The 26714-nt window shown below is 36.8% G+C and overlaps 3 protein-coding genes across 6 annotated transcripts in view; 2 read left to right on the top strand and 1 right to left on the bottom strand.

Moving 5' to 3' along the window:
• Positions 1-12171, bottom strand: slc25a33 (solute carrier family 25 member 33). Its single transcript, XM_056239688.1, has 7 exons — positions 12019-12171; positions 5406-5579; positions 4471-4548; positions 3116-3216; positions 2904-2970; positions 1935-2215; positions 1-921 (listed from the first exon to the last, which is right to left on the bottom strand). Exons 1-7 carry the CDS (start codon positions 12057-12059, stop codon positions 719-721), a joined length of 945 nt encoding a protein of 314 aa, XP_056095663.1. The 5' UTR covers positions 12060-12171; the 3' UTR covers positions 1-718.
• Positions 8387-26714, top strand: part of mxra8b (matrix-remodelling associated 8b) — a 20072-nt gene continuing 1744 nt past the window's right edge. Inside the window, exons 1-9 of one of the 4 annotated variants that reach the window (XM_056239684.1) lie at positions 8387-8390; positions 18210-18284; positions 19769-19795; positions 19900-20202; positions 20302-20403; positions 21227-21715; positions 25156-25317; positions 25474-25503; positions 25619-25693. In XM_056239684.1, the coding sequence (XP_056095659.1) occupies positions 18266-18284; positions 19769-19795; positions 19900-20202; positions 20302-20403; positions 21227-21715; positions 25156-25317; positions 25474-25503; positions 25619-25693 (1207 nt within the window). In that variant the 5' untranslated portion in view covers positions 8387-8390; positions 18210-18265. Of the gene's footprint in view, positions 8391-18209; positions 18285-19768; positions 19796-19899; positions 20203-20301; positions 20404-21226; positions 21716-25155; positions 25318-25473; positions 25505-25618; positions 25694-26714 lie in introns of those variants that run through there. The other 3 variants (XM_056239686.1, XM_056239687.1, XM_056239685.1) reach the window with 3 other exon arrangements.
• On the top strand, positions 14621-17368 carry aurkaip1 (aurora kinase A interacting protein 1). The gene is made up of 4 exons (XM_056239689.1): positions 14621-14740; positions 15167-15262; positions 15348-15814; positions 17101-17368. The coding sequence occupies exons 2-4, from the start codon at positions 15211-15213 to the stop codon at positions 17218-17220; spliced, it is 639 nt and encodes a 212-aa protein (XP_056095664.1). The 5' UTR covers positions 14621-14740; positions 15167-15210; the 3' UTR covers positions 17221-17368.

Below are 26714 nucleotides of genomic sequence, written 5' to 3' on the forward strand. Positions count from 1 at the left end.
GACTTTAAAAAGGTGCATTTATTTATGTTACTCATTTCAACTATGCATTTCAAACAAAAACAAAAAATAAAACAATTTCATAATTTAATTAAACCAACAGTAGTAGCATATGCATCAAGGCCCTCCTTCTCTGTAAAAGTTGAAAAACCTAACGTACAGTAAACAGATGAAACATTTCTAGCAAAGAGGTGAATGGAATTAATTGGTCAAACTCCAGAATGCTACCAGGTGTCACGAAGCAGGAAAGTATTACAAAATATTGCAACGTGAGCATGTCGGCTCCTAAAAAAGGTATTCTATGCCCTCAGTATCATTTCCATTCCTTCCAAGAACATAAAAACTGGATCCACCAATGATTAACTCCAAAACCCTTGGACATGTACCATATCCTAGATCCAAAGAATTCAATGGACTGCAACAAAACACTGCTACTTATAATAAGAATAATTTAGTTAACTTAAAGTACTATTTGTATATTCAGAGGACCTTTTCTGTACACTGATACAGTATACACAAAGAGCTATGCAATATGCGCCACTTACATAACACACAAACAAGCAAAACAGTTCCGATAATAACAAGCATTCAACTTAAAAATAAAAAAGTTCTTTAAAGTCTTTGGGTAATTCAAAAGAAAATCCCCATCCACGATGGATTCTATTCTGTTCACGTTAGCTGCAGGTCAAAAGTATTTTTTGTGTGCTTGTTGTGTGCAGGTTCATTTGGAGGGTTCACCCAGCAGATGGACAATGAGCTCATATGTGGACAGCACTATGGCTGTGTTGGGGATCTGTCTGATAAGCTGTGGAATGAGTCCTCTGTAAAAAGCCGCGTAGCCCTCTTCCACCGCCACAAGGCGCGCCGTCTGAAAGAAGTACTTGTATTTGCTTCCCTCTTCTCGGAGTCTCGTCCGAATGACCTCTAGAAGACACACCAGGAAAGGATGGTCATTAACAGTGCGAAGAAGAGGTAAAAGTTTCAGCAAATTCTTTTCATTACGGTAATGAGAAATCAGTTTTCTTGAAAATGTCATTACATATACATACATATATATGTATAAAATTGTAATATTGTAAAGTTGTATTCACTCCTCTGATGGCAAAGCTGAATTTTCAGCATCATTACTCCAGTCTTCAGAGTTGTGCTGCTTAATATTTGTGGAAACTGTGGTGCTTTGAATAGAAAGTTCAAAAGAACAGCATTTATTTGAAAAAAAATAGATTTTTTTGTAATAATGTTAAAGTATTTACAGTCACTTTTAATAAATATAATACTATATGGCACAGATAATGTTATGAGATTGTTTTAAATGAAAAAGTTGAAAATGTGAAATTATGGTAAAAACAAAGTGATACTTAGAAATATTAAACTAAAACCGCCAGTAGGTGGCGGCAAGTCACTGTTTTAATGAGTGAGTCGAGTCTATTTTACTAACATTAAAAACAAGAACTCACAGCGTGTATGTTTTTGTTTTAAAGAGCATTTGAGTCTTAAATCAATCTCTATGCACAGTTTGTTTCTATATTTGTTCTTCATTCTAGTGCTAAACACCACTTTTACAATAGTACATTGTTGAGAACGGCAGTAATGTAGAACGATTTGCTATACTTTGCATGCAACCCATCATATGTACACTGCTTGTGTGGATGCAGTCAGTTTTGACCGCAAAAGATGAGATACTTTGATTAGATGTCATGTATTTGACCTTTTACGACACCACAATTTTCCTGTTTTTACACAGTAAGAAATACATGCTCGGTTTTAATGTTATTTTAATGTGGGGTAGAATTAAATGAATGGGAAAAAATTTTGTTCGCGTACCCCGTCACCTCGCATACTTGTTTAGTGGTTGTTTAGTTCGGGTACTACTGCTACAGAGGAAGCAATCCATGTATATATTTAGACAGACTAGCTGATAGGTAATAACAACCTACCATGTGGATAAGCTATGCAGGAGGCGCAACCCTTGGCAAATGCAGCTGCAAACATGAGGCCCAGGAAATCTGAAGCCCCTTTTTCAGTGTCGGTGGCAGGAGTGGTGAATCGACTCTGCGCTAGGTACTTCTTCAACGTCTCATAAATGAGGAAGCAGATCATGGTCTCCGAGATGCCGGCGTACGACGCCGTCAGGCCCCGGTAAAAACCTCGTATACCCTCTGTCTTGTACACATACCGTGCACATTGTAATGCGTTCATTTTCTTCTCCCCACGTTCCCTGGAGGACAAAGAGGACGAAATAACACATTAGCGGACCGGAGGGAATAATATGGAATATTTTACAGAAAACTTCTTGCACAAAATAAATTCAAGCACTTTCAAGGACCTGTATAGATATGTATGTTTATTTTCAAAAACTTTTCAGAGCCTTGAAATCTATTTTTCATATTCACAAACTTTAAAGGATTTCAAGGACCCGTGGGAACCCTGCAGCATGAATACTAAAATCAAGGTCAAAGACTTCATAACGTTCACTTGTAACTTTTTTTTTGCATTGCACAATGTGGTTTGCGTGTAGGGTGGAAGGGAGAATTAAATGGCAGACTATTTTCAGTGTACCACCTGATATAATTCTCCCATCTGACCCTGGCAGCCGACGGCCGGCACTCTTTATAGCACAAATATAGAACATGCTTGCTAAGCCTCGACTGGTGCGTCACGGTGGATATTTCTACTGTAGCAGATTGGATCACATGCTTATCATCATGATGTTTGCGTAACAGGAAGACCGTGTAATGGGTTGTACATCCCATCCTAAAAACTCATTATCCTCAGTGTCTGGGGATGCATTACGTCTCACATGCAAATGGGCCACAACTCAAGGATCTAATACAGATAATGTGTCATGCCCTCATGCAAGTTCCCTGTAAAGAGTAAAGAAGGGTGAAACTACAGCATTAACATACTTCCTCTCAAGCTGCATTCTTGTTTTGACCATCCAGATGGGATTCATCAGGGAGTTTGTGATGAACGCTGAAAGGAAAACAAGGCAATTAGGGATCCAAACATTAACTATTCTTTGTAAGCATTAAACGGTTTGATAAATTTCCCTCTCAAGTTCTGGGAAACGGTATGGGCAACATTGCATAGACGTTCCTTAAACACCTTAAGGCCTCACCTGCAAACCCTGCTGAGGAGATGTGGACGACTGCACTGTTCGGCACAAAGAAGCCATTGAAAGTCTCTTTTGACTTCGAATAAGCAGCAAAATAGATTGCCCTGAAGAAGAACAGAAATAGTACATCAGCGCTTTATTCTGTTGAACTCATCACCCCCTGCTTCCTCTCTCCATGCATGAGATTGCAAAGTTTCTTTTAAAACGAAGAAGGGAAATTCGCACTGAAAGGCTGCCAATGTTTTATCTAGCCAAACAGCTTGCAGTGAGTTCCTGAAAGTGCAGTCTGTTCTCTTTGCTGAATGTCTGGAACAGACCGCACAAAGAACTGAATAAGCACCCAAATCCACTGCCATGATGACTGTGGGATACGATGACTAAACAATAACAGCGTCAAAAAATATTTCTAACCTGGGGTGCGTTTCCCGAAAGCATCGTTAGCCAACTATAGTCGCAAGTTCCGTCGTTACCAATAGAGTTCAATGGGATTTGCGACCAACTTGCGACCATAGTTGGCTAACGATGCTTTCGGGAAACGCACCCCTGCTTAGAAGTAATAGTGATTTGAATCTAATTAAGTGGGCTAGAATGGGAAAAGTATGGCTTTTGTTCCTAAGAAAAATTCTCAATAATAATAATTTATATTTATTATTAATACTACTACTACTACTATACATTTTTTCACTTTATCTTCTCTTAACACAACTTTTTCCAAATTCAAAGTGAAAGCTACAAGGAAAGGTATGGTTATTGTTATGGAGAAATTCTTATACTATTATATTTTAAATAAAAATGTATTATATTAGTATTATTATTATAAAGTTCTTAACACCAACCTTTCCTAATTCAAAATGGAAAAAAGCAAAGTATGGTTACTGTTATGAAGAATTTTTTTTATAATAAAAAATAAAATTCTCAGAATACTAATAATATAATTTAAGAAATTAGTCACATTTTAAACTAGCTAAAGAATAAAGCAAGGATTTAATTACTTTTCATCTTTTACCATCTTTTTCTTGTTAAAAAATATGTTTTTGTAAAAAATATTTTTATTACTACTGGATAGAATCCAAAAAAACATTTGCACTTAGTCATAAACTATATCATTATTATTTTTATGACTTGTCAATATTCATGTCACTAATCTGTTGCGGCAAACAAAGTACTGTCATTTCACATGTTCATTTTACTACTGGACAGTCTCGTACCAGGAAACAGAAGACGTTTATATTTAAAATGACCTCTGAGGCTGACTGGGAAAGAAAGCCACTCTACAGGTTAACTTTGATCAAATTTAACCATGACACTAAATTCTTAATCTTGATTTTCAGTTTCACAAAACTGAATTGAAACATTACCTTGAGGGTGCAACACCAACCAGATTTGGACCCAATCCTCTGAAGAGAGATTTTGGTCCCTCTTTCTCAAGAATTGACCTGATGAGTGTAGAGAGATTAAATGTAGACAAATAACAACTCATTATTATTATTGCAGTTAGATTACACAAAATCAATTTACAATCCAGTTACACAGCTTGTTTTGCACACTGCTGCAAAACTAGTGACACAGTTCATATTAATTTCCTTTATGATTCACCCATATGACCCCAAACCCTCCTTAGCAAACAATGTGATTCACTACTACTGTCTACATTCAGTATTTAGCTGCTTAGTCGCTTTCCCGAAGTGCTGTTTCTCATCACACGTTGATAATACATCACTTCCTACAAGGAAAAACAATTCAAACATTCTATATTTACTTCATCACTTGACTGAAAACAATGAAGAATGATTCACATGGCAAATGCTTCCTCATGAAGAATAAAAGGACAGACATGGTGTCATTTTTCCCAAGGTAGATATTGAACCTGTTCAAGTAAATTGAAATGTCACTACATATTGGAGTCACGTAGACCCGTACATTCAGTCAGAGACAGTTAGTCAGAGACATGTTTGCGGGTAGTAATTCGAGTACAGCAAGAAGGCATCATGTGACAGTGCTGGTTCCTGAGAGCCATGCTTTGCCTGACTACCCAAAATAGACATTCACAGAGAACACTTCTGAGCTCTTTTGCCTTTACATAATAAGGCCGTCAGCAACTGGCAGTTAAACACCCCCATATCATCATCCACAGCAGCAGCTAACAGCAGGATAAGAGTTGCTTTAATCTGCTTTCATGTAGAAGATCAAATGCAGTGCTAAATGCACACAAAAGAGGATCCGGATCTACTCTCCGGCACATTCATGTTTGGGGTGGATGACGATGTCATATTGTTTGTACTTTCTTGCTTACCGTAACACCTGTAGTAAGCCAGGGGTGACAGGTCCCGGTCTAATGACGCCAGCACCATTGAATGAGCCTAAATGGACCTGGAAAATAGGTCTGAGGGTGAGGCCAGATGACTGTAGTCTGGTTTTTAACACCTCCAGGGGACAGGTCATGATGGCACCTACAGTTCCACCACATCTGTAAACAAAGCAAAACAACTGTGACTGCTGGTTCTATATAAAAGTAAGATTTTTTTTTAATTACAGAAAGAAATTAAAGACATTTAAATACATTTTACACACTTATAATGGTACAAAAGATTTCTATTTCAAATAAATTTTCTTTTTAACTTTCTGCTCAAGGAATCTTCAAAGAAAAATCATGGTTTCCACAAAATTATGCAGCACAATTGTTCTTAATATAGACTTTATATATATATATATATATATAGTAATTTTTAATTCTTTAATTTTGATTAAGCAAATGCACCCGTGGTGAGCATAAGAGACTACTTTCAAAAACATTTTTAAAATTGTACCCACTCCAACCTTTTGAACGGTACTGTATATTAATTTATTTAGATTCTACATCTATAATACATTAAAAAACTTTAAATAATGTAAGTTGTAAGAATTTTGGAACATAAAAATTTGGTTGGGTTGTGGACCAAAAAAGGTTGAGGGCCTCCAGATTAGATACAGAGACAAAATTTGATCAAACCTGCAGTTACACTTGCTGTTTAAGGCAACAAATCCAGTTCAAACTAAACTTTAGAGGCAAATATGTGTGTGTGCGCGTCAGCAACGCTTGCGGACAACCTTCCGGGCTGTTGTAAGAGTCAAGAGTATAAAAGTGAGGTCAAGGAAAACAAACTGAACTTCATCAAAATGACACAATGTGACGCAGGTATTGATCGTTATTCACATTACAAAGTTACATAACTGGAGCTCTGCACTGTGATCAGGGTTCCTACAGGTACTGTAAAATTAAATTCCAGGACTTTCAAGGACTTTAAGCAGCACTACTTTTTTGGTTTTCAAGGACTACAATCAGATATCTCACTCAAACAATATCTTTGCTACCTACCTTTAGATTCTAAAGAAAAAAAAAAAAGGTAAATAACTAAATAAACCAATAAAACAAAATGGTACAAATAAAGTCCAGCACATGCAATGATTTGGGAAACTTTAATCATTGAAAGGATACTAAAGACAAAGATATCCTCCATTTCCTTATTCAAACTGATTTTTTTTCTTCTCATGAATATATGATTGACCTGAAGAATGAAAGCTGTATCATACTTGGATATTTAAAGGAGCAATATCACATTCTCTATATCTATATCAGAACGGCTGCGGCGTTAATTTAGCGTGAAAAGATTGTTTTATCGATAAAATTAAACACTAATTTCACATATATTGTTTTTCAATAATTCAAGCACTTTTCAAGTACCTTTTTATAAATATGGCTGTTTTCAAGGGTTTTCTAGGACTTCAATTTCAAAGCACCATGTACTGTATGAACCATGTGTGCTACCTGGCTCTAAAACCAAATAAAAGAAAACTCAGATGAGCCTGAACATGTAAAGAAATGAGAAAAGAAAGAAGAAGCTAACCAATAAAGCAGGGGAAAATATCCAGTCCAACCTGCAAGGCCATTTCATGAACAAAAACAATGTGCACAGTAATTGTACTTAATAACCTGGGGCCGGATTCACGAAACATTCTTAAGAAAAAAATTCTTCTTAAAGGCAGGGCAGTTTGTTACTAAAACGTCTAAAAAAAATTGTTTAAACTGTCTTTATATACCAATGCAATGATTGGCTGGGCGACTGTCACTCTCCCTCGCTACCATGGCAACCAACCCTGCTGCTACAGGAGCTGCCCACATGCGCGCACCCGGTTGACTCGCTCATTTCGAAAGAGGAGAGGCACGTACCGGCCGGAAGCTAGGAAGTCTCACAATTATGGCAGAGAAAGAGCAGTCAAAATTCCCAGTACCACCTGTACCGGCATATACAGTCAGCGCAGGCAAACAAGGCAAAAAAAGGTGATGTCACTCCATGCACTGCGCTCCTCTCCTCTCGGCGTGATGCCGACCGCTCAGCTGGAGGATGCGTTTACCAGCGCCGAGCGGTCGGCATCACGCGTTCATGTGTTTTGGGGGCGTGGCTTTGGAAGGAGCCCAGAAGGGAGGGGGTGGGAGTTTCTCTGTTGGATACTTTCAAAATCCAGCAGTTTTCTGCTAGTTTCTCTAACTTACCTACCCTGCCTTTAACTGCCAATTTCTTCTTATTTTCTAACTCAACCCTCTGGGGACTAAGCCCTTTTTGGTCCGTTTTCTCTATTTTTACATTTGGTCTTATAAACCATATGTAATGGAGATGGATCACTATGTGTTTGGTATCTATGGATTCAGAAGACCCTAAGATAACATAAGAATGCATGTAATGTGTTTATAAAGGAAGTATGAGTGAAAAATGTACTATAAACTAGAGAATTTCAAAAACGGAAATGAGATTTTTCTCATTTATTTCTGAAAATCACACATCACACAAAAATAGTGAACAGTTTTTGTACAAAAAATATATTTGTCAAAACCTTTGCTTGACAGACATGTGTAATTGTTAAATGTAAATAACAATGAAAAATGTAACTATTTAAAAATAGTCCCAGGCGTTTTTCTTAGGATTGCTTAGAATTTTCTAAGCAATGCCTTCTCCTCGTCACTCTCCAGTAATTGTTCCAGAGCTTGTTCCATCGTAAATCGTTTACTGCTTGCCATCATAAAAGTGCTAAAACAATAAATAATGCTAGAATTGTATGTATGTGTATATATATATATATATATATTATAATTGTTCTGTCTCTCTCTCGCTCTCATATAAATCTCTGATAATCCGCTCCTTAAACCTCCGTTCGCTCTCTCTCCTTCTCTCCATTCAACGCTGTTTGCGTCATATCCCTAACTATATAGTACCACCCCTTGCAAGGCTACAGAGTCCTCTGATTTGCTAGAAAGGTCATGGTAACCTTCCTCTGATTGGGTAAGAAAAATATTTCTCCATCGGCAATTTTTTAATTGGTTGTTGTTCGCGGAATCTGCCAAACAACATCGATTTCATTGGCCTTTTACATAGTGGTATTGCGCAACAAGGAAGTGTGTATATTTACAAAGCCGGGTATCACTGTTTTCAGCGGAATCTAAGGAAGATGGTAAAAAAGACCGCAGCTCTCTATCATTAATAGTTTTTAAGATAATTACACATTTGTAAAAGTATGCCATTTTGGGCGGTACCGCCCAATCCGTCCCCAGAGGGTTAAGATTGTATTTGTATTCCTCAAAAAATTTGTAACTTAAGAAGATTTCCGTGAATCCGGCCCCTACTGTGTAGCTTGTTTATTTCTAGTGAGACTCAAGGCAAATAAATTGTCATCACAGATTGTGTTTCACAGAAGTCAAACCATGTTGACACAGGTCACGGGATGTGCTGGAGAAGTACAGGGCATGTGAAGAGCACAATGCCTCTGACCTCAGCACAGAAAGTAAGGGACAGATTAACCACAAATCTGTCTGAGAAGCACATTCAGTTACAAGGGCAGACGTCCTCAACAAAAGCGTTAAGCCCAGCATTGATGCGAGTCTCCTCTACGCAGCTTGCCTTCTCATAAAGTGATCCAGTTCGCAGAACACCATGGGTAATGTTTTTATAACAGACCGTTTTGTAGCAGACAAACAAAGCTTGGGGCATGATTACATAATGCTCATAACGTGGTATAGCTGTTTGAATAAAACAAACACACAGATGTCTGTGCCCTTCAAAACTAGTCCCCTGAATTAATGTGTAATTGAGCTCAAAATTTTGTTAGATCTTTAACTGGCTTAAATTATTAACTTATTCTTCAGTTATATAACAGAAATTATAAGTGGCATCATGCAGAAGACGGATGTCCTAAAATCTTTCTATGCCTATCAAGCTTTCCACAATTAAAGGACCACATCTATGATCAGGGACTTTTCATGGATACTCAGAGATCTGCTACGGAAGTCATTGGAAATGTTTAGTATTTCAACAGCAAGAAAGATTTTTTTTTTTAAATTGTCATCTCTGCTTCTTTGCAACAATCACAATTTATAATGGTTTTATTTGTGCTGTAACTGTAAAAAAAATGTTTTCACCACTGTCACCTTTGGCTTGCTTAATCAAAACGTACTACATTCTGTAAAGCTGGTGTGTTTATTTTTTAGAATAAGTCATATTTATTATGAGCTATACAAATACATATTATATCATTAAAAATGCCATCATATAGTCTAACATTAAGAAGAAAAATATACACTCACTATAATACAAATTAAAATACTTTGAAAATAATTTTAATCATACGTTTTGCCTTCAGTACAATAAATAAAAGCCAATAATATTTTAATTCTGGGCAATATTTTGACTTTATAATATCACTTTATAATTTAACAAACTATATAAATTAGTCTGTATACATGAAAAACATATATAGCTGCCTTCACATTTTAGGAAGTGGTCCTAATATTTTGGGATTGTCAACGTTCAAGTTTTTGAAACCCCTTGATTTTTTCATTACTTTGCTGCAAATCTTAAAGTGCCAGCAGTTTCAGACCAGCACCGCCAGACCCGCAGCAACAGGATGGAAGTGAGCGGCAGCGCTTATACAGCTATTGGAGTTGCGCTGCCTATAGAGTGGTGCAGGTATGATGTAAATTTGTAGGGCAAAACGGGGAAGCTAGTAAGCATTTTAGCCCTTTCGGTTCCATCGTCCCAAAGTCAATGGGTTTTTTAAACTGGGTTTTGCTTAAATGGCTGAAAAAATGTCTATGGTGAACACAAGCTCAAGGCACTTTCACGTTTTATTCTATGACATAAAATACATCAGTTTTAGCTGTTACGCGTCTTGAAAAAGGCGGTTGCAAAAAAAGTGGCTTTTACAGCTTCATTGTGTTAATAATCGCGCTCTTACCAACTATTCTAACTCAAACTGTCTGGGAAACTGTTCTTTAGGTAAAAACAGAGTTGTCGGAAGCGTAGTGGTGATGATGTTGAAGTCGTGCGATCATGGTATAGTTTGTTTATAGCCTACCTTTAGCTTTTTACTCCTGGTGCCTATACATTTTGGCTTCAAAATTCATAAAAGTTGTGTTCATCTGTGAAAATTATCTTGATGAACAAAACATAAGTATCGTAAACTTTTGTTGATCACAGAGCTTGTTTTTTCTGTTAATCCAAAAGCATATGGAAAAATCTTACGAGTTTTTGTTGAGGGAACCAGTGATGCCTACAAAGTGACATTATACCTGCACCACTCTGATGTAACATGCAATGTTCTCTGAGCTGTTTTCACATGGATTTTGATCGTATTGATATCAACAATATTTAACAAGAATATTTTTAAATAAAGTCACTTTTCTGTTCATACAAGCATAGATATCATGATGATGTACAATGATAAATATTGTAAAACCTAGCCTATTAATCACATTAATATTAAAGGAAACAAACACAACCGCTTATTGTTTGTTTGTTCAATGATATAGGCTACAACTAGACAGCTTTTTTATTTAAAAAAAATATATACACGTCACATGCTGTAAAGTGTTTCCCTGCAGCTGCATACTTTTGGAGATCCAGCAAACAAGTGCACTTGAATTGTCCTTTTCAATAGCTGTCACACGTTCACCTACATTCATGGCTCTAGTATACATACATGCTTGACATGGGTATGAATCTCTCTGTCCTTGAAAGAGCCAAGCACTTCCACAGACACATTTTACCAAGAGCAAGTGACATTGAACAGCCTGCGCAAATGCAACGCATTTAAATGCGCACAAAACACCGATGATTCTCACACGTTATCATGCTATTGAGAAAGTGACACATACACAAGTGCAAAATAACAATAAATCAATATCAGTCGTACATGAGTAGTAAGTTAGAGGAGTACTGATATTAAATACGGGTTTGTTGTAGAAAAAATAATAGCGGAATGACCTTGGATATGTTCATGTAAAGCAAGGCGCTTCTATTTGATTATTCAAAGGGTGCTAAAGCAAAATAGCTCTGCAATGACGAACATTTAATTCTTTATTTCCTAACTCTACACTCCCCGGGCACATGTACATATTTCAGATTTTAATAGCAGCACATGAAGAGCTCGCGAGAGATGTTCTCGTCTCGTGTATAATGCCATAATTACGTAACGTTAACGCATCACTGACAGCCTAGACCGAAATAAAGTTTTAACCCTTCAGGCATCATTTTACAATAGTTAGTAAAATTATTATTATAATATATTATATTGATGTGACTTGAGCACTAAACCTGCTCGCGTATTTAAATTTAATATAAAACACGTCGGTCGCGTGACTGGATTCTGCTCTGGCTAGTTTCACCGCTAGCTAAAAGCTAACAAGAGCTTTCTTCATTTAAACTCGTCATCGAAATATCACAGAGGAGATATTAATAACAGACATACGATCTTTCTCTTTTGATATGAGTGTGACATTCAGTAAAAGCCACTGCAGTCCGCTTAAAGTTGCTTTCGACCTTCCAGCAACCATCATCCTCGTTTTCATATGGATAAAAAAAAATGTCATTTACACTCACCCCCCTGCGAAGAGATGTAACAACGTATCTTTTTGCGCCATTTCAAAGAGCCATTACACCTCACAAAAAAACGTTAGACTTTAAATAAAAACAAAATAAATGTAGTCACTTGGGCCAGCGGCCTGATGATGCTCCGCCACCGGCTTTTCTAGCTTTAAACCCGGATAACGACGAACCTGAGAAGTACCCTGACCACGTCATAGGGGCTGGACGGGGGTGTCGTCCATAACGTCACGCCATCGGTCCATCCCATAGACTGTAAAAAAAATAGGACCGTCCACAAATAAAACAACAAAAAACAAAACAAAAAAACACGTAAAATTAAACTGCTGCATAATATCATGCGTATCGTGATACAATATATAAAAGTTTAAACACGGAAAAATTGACACAGTCAAGAATTTTATAGATTGAATATATTTTTATTTAGTTTTGAATTTGTATTTTAACGTATTGTAGATATAATTGCAATTTATCATTCTATTATATTTTATTGTATTATATTCTAAAGGTTGTGGCTGTTATCAGTGTTTTTTTTTTTTTTTTTTTTTTTAAATACCTAGACAGGTGACATTAAAATATTTAATATAATAACCACTTGGGTGTCAATGAGCCATATAAGTTGTAAACTTTTGAAATAATGTCTATTTGGCTATTTACATTTTCAGCGAATTATTGACAGCTGAATGCAGCACATGAAGTTATTCAGTTACATAAAATATAAGTAATAATCACCTAACCTTCAGTTCTTCAAAATGAAGAAATATTGGAAAATACATGCTTGTTGATCAGCCACTGAAAAATCAGAAAAGGAATCAGCATAAATATGTGATGAAATATGTTATGTAAAACACCTAATGCCTAAATAGACAAGCTAAAATGATGGAGACTCCTGCAAAATATGTTGTTAATTTTGGAGCGAATGTGATACCATGTCCAGTACTCAGGCATGTAAAAAAATAATTGGACAGACAAGGTGCTTCGAGCAGAGCAGCCTATGAGAAGAGGGGGTGTGTGAGGGGAGGGATGTACACAATTCTAACCACTCACCTTTTAACTATGTAGGCTACTGATAAGTGGGTATTGAGGGTTGTTGACACTGGCCTGGCATGTTTGTAAATTACGCTGTCTTGGCAAAAAAAAAAAAAAACACTCACACACACACACACACACACACACACACACACACACACAGACTATCATCATCGTATTGAAGATACCCACTGGTTAATAATAAACCCCCTATAGAAAAACAACTAAAGTTCTCTATTGTTTTCATGTTAAGGGTTGACAGTAAATATTTAATGTAGACGTGTAGACATCCTGTGGGACTAGTTATTCTAGGTGTTTATTTACCTTTACAGATAGCGAAACTATCACCACTACTTCTGCACTTTTTGTCTTAATCTGTTGATCTGTTTATTTTATTTTATTTAAATGTCTTTTTATCTTTCAATTCTTATTTTAATGAGGGACATTTAATTCTAAAATAAATGTACTAAATTTAAACTCCTAAATATAAGACTTATAAAAACAATAAGATTATTATAAGATAATTATAGTTATTTTACAGTGATGACAGTTCTGTGGGGGTTTATGGTCACATGTCTTTTTTTGGCCACACAAATTTTAATGACAGGCAGTCTTGGCAAAACATAACATGGCTTGTTATGGCTTAAGATATTCACATGTGAGACAGCATGGAACTAATATTAGCTAAGCTGTTTATCTCTCCAGGGGAATATAAAATATAAATTGACTCAGATATCCTGGTCTTTGATTCTGTTCCAAATTCCTTCAGATTGTGTGAGTTCAGACAGTTCACAACCTTCATGTTCAGAGTTCCACATTTTGGATCAACCAAAGACAGGGCGCAACAGACCATTTGTATTGCATAACCAGGGAATGGTGCTACAGGATATGAGTTTCATGTTTAGGCCTATACAAAACAAGTGGCAATATTTATTCAAGAAACATCCAGTTGTTTACAACATTAAGGATCTTGTTTGATGATTGACATGTTCTTGAATATATGAAAATTTATTTCAATGCAAAAATGCCTAAAAATAGAAAAAAATAGCTTGATTATAAACAAACAAACGAAAGGATGGCATGTTTGACATTGTATCAGTAACTACAACAGCACAGTCTCAATAGCTAAAGATAGAAGTCCTCTTAGACATGCACAAAATAACAGAATAAAATAACTATAGACCAAAGACAAAAACAAAGGAAAACCGCACAGTATTTGTGATCAACTCTACGCTTTCAGATGGTTGGGAAACCACGCCATCCTTAGGAGAAACAAGTGAAATAGCAAGATGTCAGAAAGATACCCGTTTTAAAAAAAAATAATTAAAAAAATGCTTCATTGATTTAGAAATGGTTTTATAAAAACAAATCTAATTTCGATTGTTGTTGTTGTTGTGTTTTTCCTTTACTACAGATATTTGGGATATTGGGATATTTCATTCGTTTTTATCCACGCTAAGCAATGACAACGATACATTTCCGTTCATATTTTACCATATTTTGATGTGATGTTGTTTAAGCTTCGCAAAACAACCGTGCTGATATGATAATAGTCTTCAGTCTTAAATGAAATAGCTGATTTGACTCTAGGTCGGAACCCTTTGGAGGTGACATTTGTTGCAGGGGGAACCACAATAATTAAATGGACCGGAAGTAGATAGAGTCACATTGAACATTTTGAACTGGCGAGGTATGTAATCCGATGGGATTAATCTTTTAAACGATCATAAGTGTTGCCTACTTGTTTACAGGTGTATTAGTATCTTTATACTTATTAGGCTTGTGTTGCTTAATTTTTTTCCCAGCGATACTAACAGTTATCGTTTTAAGCTATGAAGCCAGCTAACTTAGTTGCTACTGGTTTGAATGAAAGACCTTCCTCTAGTGTGAACTGCATAGTGTTATGTAGAGTGTAGTATATTCTCAGTAAAAAAAATCATAAATTAATGCTTTGTAAAAAATAACCGTTTTTAAAGATGTAATGTGACCTTTATATATAGCAAAGAAAATGTTAGGCTACATTCTGTAAAAATCAACCCTGGGAACATAAAAGTGTCTGTGGTTGAAGAAACACTCATTTTGAAGCTACACAACTGTGGGTTTTGTATATTTTCAGTCCATGATGCTCTTGAGGGTGCAACAGCCATAGGACTATAAACCATGTTTCTTCCAAGGGTGGTTTCACGGCTGAACCGGCTTTCCCAAGTGTCTGGTAAGCTTATTAGATTGTGTACCAATAACACTTTTACATTTTTTTTTTATATAATTGTTGTACAATGTCCTATACTTTTTTTCAGGTTCATTGCAGAACCAGAGCCAGGTGTTATGCAGTGCTGTTCAACACTGTCGTTCTACCCGTTTCAGAACGCTTCACTATACAAATAGATGCTTCACTTCAGCTGCTGACAACAAACTTCCACCCAAACTATGGACACCTCTTGAGCCAGAGTTAGAGGAGGTTCTTGTACCCCGTAAACTATCAGTTTCACCATTGGAAAGCTGGCTTTCTCTGCGCTACTCTCTCCCCCCATTGCTGGAGGCCTCTCCGCCTCTGCAAGAAGGTGAGATTGTGGGAAAATCCATGGTGTTGCCTCCGTGTGCGCTGCCATTACTGGAGAATGGGGAGAGCCCAACACCACTGAACTGCAAGAATGTGCTGGAGATCCGACGAAGGAAGATGAACCGGCACAAATACAAGAAGCTGCTAAAACGGACCAAGTTCCTTAGGAGGAGGGTGAGAGATGTCAGGAGGAAGAAAAAACAGGTCAGTTATGTTACACATCTAGCTTGCAAAAAAAAAAATATATATATATATGGTATATATTGCAATTATTGCACGGTATAATTATACAGTTAACGTCTGTTACATATTAGAGTTTACATTTTACATTTAAGGTGCAGTGTGTATTTTTAAGCGACATCTAACGGTTCGGTTGCGAGTTGCAATAAGGGCTCAGCCCACTGCTCACCCCTCCCTTTCGAAGAAGCTACGGTGGCTAAAACGGGACAAACATATCGTCGTCTGAGACAGCAGAGAATAGCCAGAGAAAGCCAAGAGTGTGTATCATTGTCACTGTTTCTGTACCACAGTCCATTATAAACCACATCATGGATAAAGTTTACAAAGCCATAGTCAGGTGAGGATCAAGGGTCTTAATATATAATATAATAATAGTAATCAGCTGATTACCTATAATACAGCGAGGGAGAAGAACCACATGAAACTATGCAACTATATATTTTTTCTAACAGGGTAGTAAAAGTTTAGCTGGCTAATATGAGCTGTTACTGTGGCTGAGCTGGTTAAAGCGTAAAGCCTTGTTTAAACTCGACGCGTCCGCATGAGCGCAAAGGTGCGCGCGGCAAAAATGACATGATTGTAACAGCGCGCGCGCCTCCGCATCCCCTAGACACCACTTACTACACACAATAGGCTTTTTTTCTCTGATTTTGAAAACTCTTCGCGATCGACTTAAAATGCTTCCAAGATCGACTTGTCGACCGCGATCGACGGGTTTGTGATTCCTTTAACATACTGTTTTACGGTCAATGACAAGAGTACTAATCAGCTGTCTCACGAACGTAACCAGCACATTTATCCCAACATAGCAAAGCCATAACACAGCGAGGGAGAAGAACTAAGTTACATGAAACAATCCAACTACATATTTTACACAACTCACAAGGGAAAAGTCACTACTCACGGTGTCTATGGCTAGCTTCTAGCTTTCTGCTGGTTCTCTTTCAAGGTAGTGACGAAACGCGCTCTGTAGCGCTGTTTGTTCGCTGCCGGCTACGGTAGAAATATGACGTCACAATATGTCGACCTTAATAGAAGGGGGTGCCCGCGGTTATGTAGATATAAATGTCTCATTCTAAGGTAATAAAAACATTACGGTTTATTAAGTAAGTTCTTTATACACCACTGAAACCATAGTTATGTCATATTGCATTTCTGTTAATAGATACTCAAAAATTTTACACATTGCACCTTTAACAAGTGCTATAAGTATAAATGCATGCCATAACATTATAACATTTTTTTTACAGGCTAAGTTTGAGAGAGATCTTTCCCGAATCGTTAGACGAGCTGGACTGAAGAAAGCCCCAGATGAATGGACAGCACCCAAAGTCTATGTCAGACTGAGTCAGTCTAAAAGAAATGTGTAATTAACATCTGTGTCATTTTAAATATTTGTGACTTTTTTCATAATACTATTGACTATCAATACTGCATCGGGAGCAAAACAGTGACTTGAAATTCACAGACTCGTCATGCATATGTACTTAATACTGCAATAAAAAGTCCTCACCTCTCTGTGTTGTGCATTGTTTAAGAGCTCATATCCCCTTTTGTGAATGATTCAAATAGAACCCATCTCCGTTTTCTGAGCTGTGTTTTTTTCCCAATGTTTATTGTAGAATCTATATTCTCAAGTCACCACTAGGTTCAGGTTGACGCAAATCATCTCCGTGTCTACCTTTTTATTTTATTTTTCAGAAACCATATTCTCATATCACCACTAGGGTGAAGCAAATCATCTCTGTCTCTACTGCAGTATTTTTTTTTTATTATTAAATAAAATTGTTATTCTTTATTTTTTTTGCAATATTGTTCTGAGTCTCAGGACAGGCCTCATTCACACCAACTACTAAAATAATTTTTAAAAAGTATTGAAGACTTTAAAAATGTTCAGATATAATTTTAGTTAACTACAGGATTTTACTTATTTATAATTAATAATTTATTATAGCATTTTAACGTACCTGTTATATGTATTAAATACATATTTAAATAAATTAAAGTGCAAATATTCCAAGTAATATGAGGTAATAAATACTGCCAATATAATTAAATAGTTGCTTTTATATATGTATCAAAAATAGTCTAATACGTTTAGAAAAACATTTAGTTTATTTTTTGTTTGATATTTGTATTACTCGTATACATTTTTATTATGTAGATATGATGCTGCGTTCAGGTTTATTTTTTTATTTGAACTTTTTTTTTGCAAAACAGTTAAAGTCGGTGTAAATTTAAGAAATTTTTGCAGGTAATGTGAGAGAGTTTAGTATTTCATGATGTTTCATATTCTGGAGGAGGCGCATGTTAGTGGTCCAGACGAGCAGAAGGTTTTGTTTTCTGTCGCTGGTCGACTAAAAAACACGCTTTCATCGCGCACCAGATTTAACAATTTTCTTCAACTTTTCGGACATGTTTCTAGTGGCATTCAGTAAGTAGTTTTTTACTAATTTAACTAATTTGAACTTTTCCTTTTCGACATTTTCCTACACAACATTGAATATTGTCTTCTGGGTTGCATCCTTCATGGTAAATGTGGTATTGTACATCAACTTGTATCTATTACATTATTATTTTAAGTCTTGCAGAACGTCTCGTGCTGGCGTCCTGCCAACTCTTCGTTTTTTGTTTTGTCAGGTTATGTTTGTTGTTGTGTGTGTCAAATATGTAGCTATGTTATATGTCTGGCAGTACTGTTTAGATTAAAATCTTTTCGTTTGCTTTGTTTTTCTCCCTTTTTCAAACCCCCTCCCTCCCCCATCTCTTTAAATTGTACAGCTTGATCTGTTTTAAACATAGTGTGTGTGTGTGTTGTTGTGCTGTGTTAAATTAGAAGTTAACTCTGACTAAAGTCTGTCATATTTATTAGTCATGAAAGAGTCAGTGCCTGTGATTCTGCAGCATCAGCAATAGTAAACGATTATGTTGTTTTACTTCAATGTGTTTTAGTTTTCTGGTTTGTCAGGGAAAGTTAGCAGTGATTATTATATTTATGAATTCTCTTTTAATTCTGTTTAGTGTAAAACTGGACCTGGGAATAAACAACTTGAATAAGTTTAATATATCAATGATTGTGCTTTTGTTTTACAAAAAAATGACTATACTGTCATATGAATATTATTATTACTAGTAGTGTAATGTAGACTGAGACACTATATCACAACTAAAAAGAGGTTTGAGTCCACTTTAAAAGTTCAGGTACAAGTCAAAGCACAGACTTTTTCTTTGTCCACCCACCAGTTTCACAAAATCCTGTGGGAAACACTGTTTATACATAGGTATTCAGTTAATTGTACCCTTTTAATGTGGCAAGACACATCAGGGTTTAATGCTGCTTGTGTCTTCTTGTTTAGACACTGTAAAAAATGAACTAGCAATTCACGAATCGCTGTGTCATTGACCTTTTCTATTTCTTGGTAGATAGACAGGCAGACAGAAAAAAGACAGACAGACATATATATATATATATATATATATATAATATAGATAGATAGATAGATAGATAGATAGATAGATAGATAGATTATTTTCTTCTTAGACACATTTTGCTGTGTACTTTTAGAGGTGCTTGTTCAGATGCCTTCAGAAAATCAGTATTTATCTTCTGGGTTTCAGGGCTAACTGCTGGGAGGGAATGAATGGATCCTTTGTGCTCCTTTTTCTGCAAAATGTCTTTGTTTTGGCATAGCAGCAAATAAAACATTTAGTAATACGTCTTTTACGCTTAAGAACTACGTTTTAACATGTCTGTATTCACAATATGTGCCCTGATCGTTGCAAATAGCGATTTGAAGCAGATTTTGGTGGTTGAAACGCCAACAGGAGAGATGCCAAATTTCTATCTTTAGATGATCTCAGTAAATATGACTTACACCTTCAGTAATTCTAAGGCTTGTGTTCTTGTTCTCATTTCAGTCTGCACTGCCTTGATCTTACCATGTGGTGAGTGAGCAACAAAATATTAACAATATTTGATAGTAGTGCTCAAGTATTGTTTATATAAACCCAAATGAATAAAGCAATGTAATGGATGTGTACTTTTTTAGCCTGGGCACAAAACAGCCTGCCGAGTGTGGTTGTGGAGGCGAAGAACCTTACTCTTCCAGCCGGGTCAGATGTTGTTCTTCCGTGTCATAACCAGCGGATGGTTTGGAGGCAGGATCGCCTTCGGGACCGCCAGCGCGTCGTGCACTGGGACCTGATCCAGAACCAACCCGATTACACTGTGGAGCGCATTTTAGATATGTTCTCAGGGGGAACGGAGCGCTTGTACAACGACTACAACAGGGGCCGAATTACTATTTCAAAAGATGCCTTCAGCGATGGAAACTTCTCACTAGTTATTAATAGTAGGCTCATCTTTTTAGACCATGTCTATGTCCCTCTTTTGATTCTTTCACTTGTGATATTTAATACCTGTTATTTGTGTTGCTGTTTTGTTTGTGCAGATGTGGATGTGAATGATAAAGGTATCTATACCTGTAACCTACATCACCACTATTGCAAGGTCCACCAGTCCATTCAAATCCAGCTCAACATCACTAAATCACGTAAGAGAATAAGCCTGACATCTATATACTGAAAAACACAAGAATGGTAGCCTGTATCTGTCTCAAAATAAACAATTAAGAAATAAACAAAAGTGATTCCGACTTTCCATTTCATAACTGACTTTATTTCATGCATTTGAGACATTTTATTTCTCAGTTGTGACTTTATATCTTAGATTAGAACATGGCTATATCTCGCAGTGTGACTTTTTCTCAAAATTATGACTTTTATCTCACAATGTGACTTTATATCTGACCGTCTGACTTTATATTTTACAATGTGACTATCTCACAATTGCGTCTATCTTGCAATGTGACTATCTCACAATTGTGACTATCTTGCAATGTGACTTTATATCTCATAATTGTGACTTTTTTCTCACAATTTGACTTTATATCTCGCAGTGTGACTTTACATTTCACAACGTGACTTTTTAATATCACAACATGACCTTTTATCTCACAATGTGGCTTTATTTCACCTTTTTTATATTTTACTGGAAATGGGCTTCCATACTTCTAGGAATTTGGTCCATACTTCCGTGTCATTTCTGCGCCTCCAATGGAGTACAAAAATAATGATGAATTCCAAACATGTTTCCCGAATTTTAAACAAATGTTTTAATAAGTGCCACAGAGTGACAATGTTTTTCAGAGGAAATTAATCTGATAATGTATTTGTTGTACCTGTCTCTGCATTAACTGGAATAGGAAGTATTTTAAGTAGGCCTATAACATTGGAAAAAAGTTTTGCTTTAAATCACTATTATGAAACCTTGAGCTTTGAAAAAGCATATATTATTGATAATGTCAATCTCTGCAGCTCGAAAGGAAAAGCGTGTCTGGGATGGCGAGAAATCCGTGCTCGTGGTTCTGGTGGGGAAGAGTGTAGTGCTTCCGTGTGTGAACCGCAGACAATTGTGGACGGACAGTCAGAGGGACGAGGGCCAGCAGCAGGTGGTCCACTGGGACTGGCAGGCTCCTGGAGTCACCCGTGACCGAGCAGACCGCCTCGTCGACATGTATGCCTCTGGAGAAAACCGGCAGTACGGGCCGCTCTTTCTCCGGAATAAGATGAACATCTCAACTGATGCCTTCTCCATTGGGGATTTCTCCCTGAGCGTCCACAACATTCAGCCCTCTGATAAAGGCCTGTATTCCTGCCACCTTCACCATCACTATTGCGGCCTACATGAAAGACGAATCTTCAGGGTGATCGTCGGGCCTTCTATCCAGCCCTTGCCTCCTGCGCGCTCCTCTACTGAAGCACCGAAAACTCCTTCGCATCCTGTCCTTCCTGCTGATGCCCCAAGTAAGAGAATATTTTTATGTGATTGAAGCATTTTATTTGTTGCATCTTAGATTGTTTCAAATATCAACAAATTTTTATTTTTTATTTTAAATTGTCATTATTTACTCTAATTTTGTTCCAAACCGGTATGGTGTAAATTATTTTAATTTATTAGTCTTTGAAGAATTGTGATGCAGCTGTTGCCATTAAAGTGACCAAGGGTTGTCAAGATCCAATAAACATCACCATAAAAGTAGTCTATACAAATTGTGCAGTATATTCCAAGTCTTTCTGAAGTCATACGATAGCTTTGAACCAATGCCATTTTGGTGTCTATGATGTTGACAGACCATTTTTGGATCTGGAAGAAACCTAGATTTGAGGTGATTATTTATCAGTGAAGAAGGACTTATATTTTGGGCAGGAATATAATGCACATATTGAATGGATCACTTTTATGTGTTTTTTCCCTCTGTTTTTGGTCATTATGGACAGAAGTTGTATGGTTGCATGGATCTGGTTGCATGATGATTCTCTAAAAAAATTGTGCATCATTTCCTTTTGTGTTGCATGCCAGATCAAGGAATTAAAGAAAATTCATTTAGAAACAAAGCACTTTTCCTTTTCCTTGCTTGTATGCTTTCCACATGTATGTCTGGGTTCTCCTAATCAGCTCCATTGCTCCTCCCTTTACATGCAGATTTGGGGTTGGGGGAGGAATGTTGCTTGAGAACTGGGCTATATTTACTTCCTCCCCTTTTCTCTCTGTTTACTTTTTGCTGCTTGGTCTTCTCCAGTCTGCAGTCTGCGATCTCTCCATCTCTCTTTCTCTGTTTTTTTTTCTTCTTTTTTGAGCTATTTAAAATGGCTTTGTCCTTTAGTCTTTGTTCAGATCGACTCACTCCAGTCATTTTGGCTCTGTCCCTGCCGCTTGTGTTACAAAACTACATGAGTTTGTACGAGTGAATGTTTTTAACAGAAATGTAGGAGGTGGGGGAGGATTTATTGAAAGACTGCTTCATATTTCCTCTGCTAAGCAATGGCTGAGCTCACTTTATAAACTATTACAGCCCCACAAAAGGTCACAGCAACGTCTTGCTTTCTGCTGGGGTTTGCAGATTTTACCATCATTGCTCAGACAATATTCCCCATCTTGTATTGGCAATGGGCTTTTTTCCTGACATGAAAAGCCACATCTGTACAACATCTGGCCCGATGTAACATGAAAGCATAAAGGCGGAATGGTCCGTGTTAGAATTACATCTTCTTATGTCTGTAAAGTGTGAAAAAAAAATTCCCCAGTCCACTTTAAGTAGAAAAAGATGCCAGTCATCTATCTTATAGATTTAGTGTATTGCCTGAATTTAACCTTCTGGTAATTCTTAAATGTGATATATATGTATATACATATTTGTAAATATTACCAAATGTTCATATTTTGCTATGTATTTTTTTAACTAAAGACAATATTTAAAGATTAAATATCAATAATTTTACAAGATTTTAACTTGTCAGTTTTTTTTATTTATTTCACTTAACATTTGTGAAATACCTTTAAATATTGAATATATAATTATAAGCAATTAAAATAAATTAAATTAAATATTGCATTTTTTTTAAGGACGTAAAATATATTTTTTTTAACCTTACCAAAATCGTTAAAAAGCTGTAGCTGTAATCTAGAGGTTGGTGCACATGTAGCAATTTAACTGTGATGACTTTGGGGAAAGGCTAGGCTGTGAAGGATCCACTCGTTTATCTTTCGGGGCCCTGTAAACGAAGAACGCATTTGTAGGCCGCATTCGAAGGATTGGGATAGCCAATGTCACACTGCTGTGATGCATTCTGGGGCTTAGAAGTTGGAATGCAGCTTTTGAATCTTGCTTATGTTGTATCCCAATCCCACTTCTCCCCACTTTTTGTTGTTCTTTTTGGCTGTCCTATAAATAATGTACAAAATGTCAGTCTCTGATTTGTCAGTCTTCTGTGTTTTTAAATGTTAAACACTTCAGTTTTACACAATTATGACCAGTCTTAGCATGTCATTGAATTCCTCATTGCTCATTCCAATGAGACATACTGACTCATGAAGTAATCATAATGTCTGTTAGTTTTGGGGTAAACATGTTTTTTTGTGTTGTTAAAGGGATAGTTCACCCAAAAATTAAAACTATCCCATAATTTACTCACCCTCAAGCAATCCTAGGTGTATATGACTTTTTTCTTTTAGCCAAACACAATCGGAGTTTTGAACAAAAAATATATACTGGTTCTTTCAAGCCTTATAATGGGAGTGAATAGTAACTGAGATTTTAAAGCCCAAAAAAGAACATCCATCCATCTTAAAAGTAATCCATACTGCTTCATTGAGTTAATAAAGGCCATCTGATGTGATGCGTTTTGTAAGAAAAATATCCATATTTATAACTTTATAAACTAGAATCACTGGCTTCCGTACGCGAGTCTAGTTCCGTCCGAAGAGGGAACTCTGACCCCACGCATGATGTATTGACGAACACAAAAGCGCAGAGGATAGAGCAAAACAAAATACTGGTCACGAATTAGAAGTCTGAAATGAGAATTTTTAAAGAGAAATATCGGAGGAGCTTGAGTTTGTTGAAGCGCGAGAGTCGACTACTCCTATATCCCACGTCATACGCTGGAACTCGACTCTCTCGTGAACGCGCGGACGGATGTTACCGAAAGCTATTGATCACAGTTTATAAAGTTATGATTATGGATTTTTTTCTTACAAATACGCATCATTTCAGAAGGCCTTTATTAACCCCCTGGAGCCTTTTAGATTACTTTTATGATGGATGGATGCACTTTTTTGGGCTATATTTTGGCCAGGATATTTCTTTATACAACTACGATTGTGTTTGGCTGAAAGAAGAAATTCATACACACCTAGAATTATATGATAATTTTCATTTTTGGGTGAACTAACCCTTTAAGCCAAAAACAAGATTCCCAATACTATGTAACACACAAACAACAGTATCCAATGAGCTTGTTTGCTTTATTTGGTCTTAAGAGCACTACTGACATGCAATCCCAGAGACCGTGGCAGATACATCTAAATTCTCCCTGTTGTTGTGGGGCACTAAATAAATGGAAAATGTCTCCAGACAGACTGACCATGAAGTGGTGGTATTTCTCTCCGCCTGCACTATCGCTTTCTGTTCTGGTGGTTTGTGTTTTTTTTCTCCATTGCTGCAGCATGACATCAGGTCTGGAACTCATTATGCCTGTTTTGGCCATTCACATGAAACCTTGTCCTTCTCCCTTCTCGCCTGCTAAGCCTGGGTGAAAAGGGAAAAACAAACAAGTAATTTAGGCTTTTCTGCTTTGTTTCTTGGCTCTTAGTACAGGATAAAATAATGAAGTGTTTTAATATCAGATATTTAAGAGTTCTCATACATCTGGTCCTCTCATGTTCCCATTTTGTCCCTGGTAAGCAGTTACAAACATGGTGGAAGCACCTCACGTCCTCAATGTAATCCTGCCTGAGAATCAAACTCATCTCCTGCACCAAGTGGGCTACATCTTGGCAATCTTCCTGCTGCTTCTCTTAATGCTCATTGGCATCATTATGACCACGAGGCACTGCAGAAAGAAAGGTAGGGTCATGTGGAAAATTTTATAAACAAGAAAAAGAAACCAATGTGGCTTTTTAGTCAAACTGCAAACTGCCTGAATAAAATTAATACCTTAGAGATTATAGGCTTGGATCTTACTGAAATTTCTTTTGACCTTTGATGTAATATCTGTTTCAGGGCTTGAGTTTGAGGTTCGAAGGTCTGAGCGGTAAGAATTGAAAATAGACTATTAAACCTCTCCAGTGTTTTTGATTAAAGTAAGACCCACAATAATCATTTTACACTTGCTAATACATGAAACGCATAACGTTTGTTTTACTTGGAAGTGGTCGCAGGACGTCCATTGAGCTCGATGCCACAGAACTGCAACCCTACAATCAGGAAGACTTGCGACTGGGTAAGCACAACCTCATTTTTTCCATCATTTTTCAAACTGTTTTACTTAAAGGGATAGTTTACCCAAAAATAAAAATTCTGTCATCATTTACTCACCCTCAAGTTGTTTCAAATCTGTATGAATCTGCTGAATACAAAAGAAGATATTTTGATGAATATGGGTAACCAAACAGTTGATGAGCCCCATTGACTTCCATAGTAGAAAAATACTATGGAAGTCAATGGGGCCCATCAACTTTTTTGGGTGAACTATCCCTTTAAAGCCGTAGTAGAACATTTAGAAATCGTCTTTTTTTTTCTTCTAATACTTGCAAAATCACCATAACAGTTACTCTGTAAAATCTAGGGGAATGTGATCTGGTGTTTCTGCAAGAAACATATTTTTCAATATTCTCAAGAACAATGACTACATTGTGTTACGACCCTATGGTCGTAACAAAAAGAAAATAATGGCGTCGAGCTCCCTACTTTCCCAAAAATCAATCAGTATTTACAATATATACAGCCAGGCAAACAAACTGAAAAGGGCAGTCCAAATCAGTGTCGGTAAACAGGCAAAGGGTCAAATATACCAATGAGGATATTCAGATACAAACAGCTTTCAAAACAAATAAACAAACAGTATTCACAGATCATAATCCACTTGTCTTTTTGCAGCGTATGTGTAATAAAAACCAGAGACTTATGCGTTGGGCACTCATTTGTCAAAGTTTTAATTTGCACATTAAGTATAAGAAAGGTGTTGAAAATGTAATTGCAGACTCTTTGTCCAGATGTCATTTGTAAACTTGTAACCATGTTTACTCATATGTGTGGGGGTGTTACGACCCTATGGTTTGTATTTTGTTATCTCTGTTGTTTTGTCAGTCTCTCAGTGTGTCTGTTTAGGAACGTCATCTGATTGGTTCCTGCAGGATGATTGGAACGCCCATCTGATTGGTTCCTGCACGATGATTGCTGCTCGATCCTGATTGGTGCAGCTTGTTTTAAAAAGAGACATCACTTCCTTTACAGGAAGTCGG

Source organism: Rhinichthys klamathensis, unplaced genomic scaffold (assembly GCF_029890125.1).
Source record: "Rhinichthys klamathensis goyatoka isolate OS25496 unplaced genomic scaffold, OSU_Roscu_1.1 h1tg000020l_1, whole genome shotgun sequence".
NCBI classification, from domain to species: Eukaryota; Metazoa; Chordata; class Actinopteri; order Cypriniformes; family Leuciscidae; genus Rhinichthys; species Rhinichthys klamathensis.

Bases quoted from the DNA above. Each gene is read 5' to 3' on its own strand.
- slc25a33 (XM_056239688.1), bottom strand. From the start codon at position 12,059: ATGGCGCAAAAAGATACGTTGTTACATCTCTTCGCAGGGGG. The intron at 3,217-4,470 runs GTAATGTTTCAA...GTTCTTCTTCAG, and splicing joins GTTGGTGTTGCACCCTCAAG to GGCAATCTATTTTGCTGCTT. The intron at 2,216-2,903 runs GTATGTTAATGC...TTTGTCCTCCAG, and splicing joins AGAATGCAGCTTGAGAGGAA to GGAACGTGGGGAGAAGAAAA.
- aurkaip1 (XM_056239689.1), top strand. From the start codon at position 15,211: ATGTTTCTTCCAAGGGTGGTTTCACGGCTGAACCGGCTTTCCCAAGTG. The intron at 15,263-15,347 runs GTAAGCTTATTA...ACTTTTTTTCAG, and splicing joins CCGGCTTTCCCAAGTGTCTG to GTTCATTGCAGAACCAGAGC. The intron at 15,815-17,100 runs GTCAGTTATGTT...TTTTTTTTACAG, and splicing joins TCAGGAGGAAGAAAAAACAG to GCTAAGTTTGAGAGAGATCT.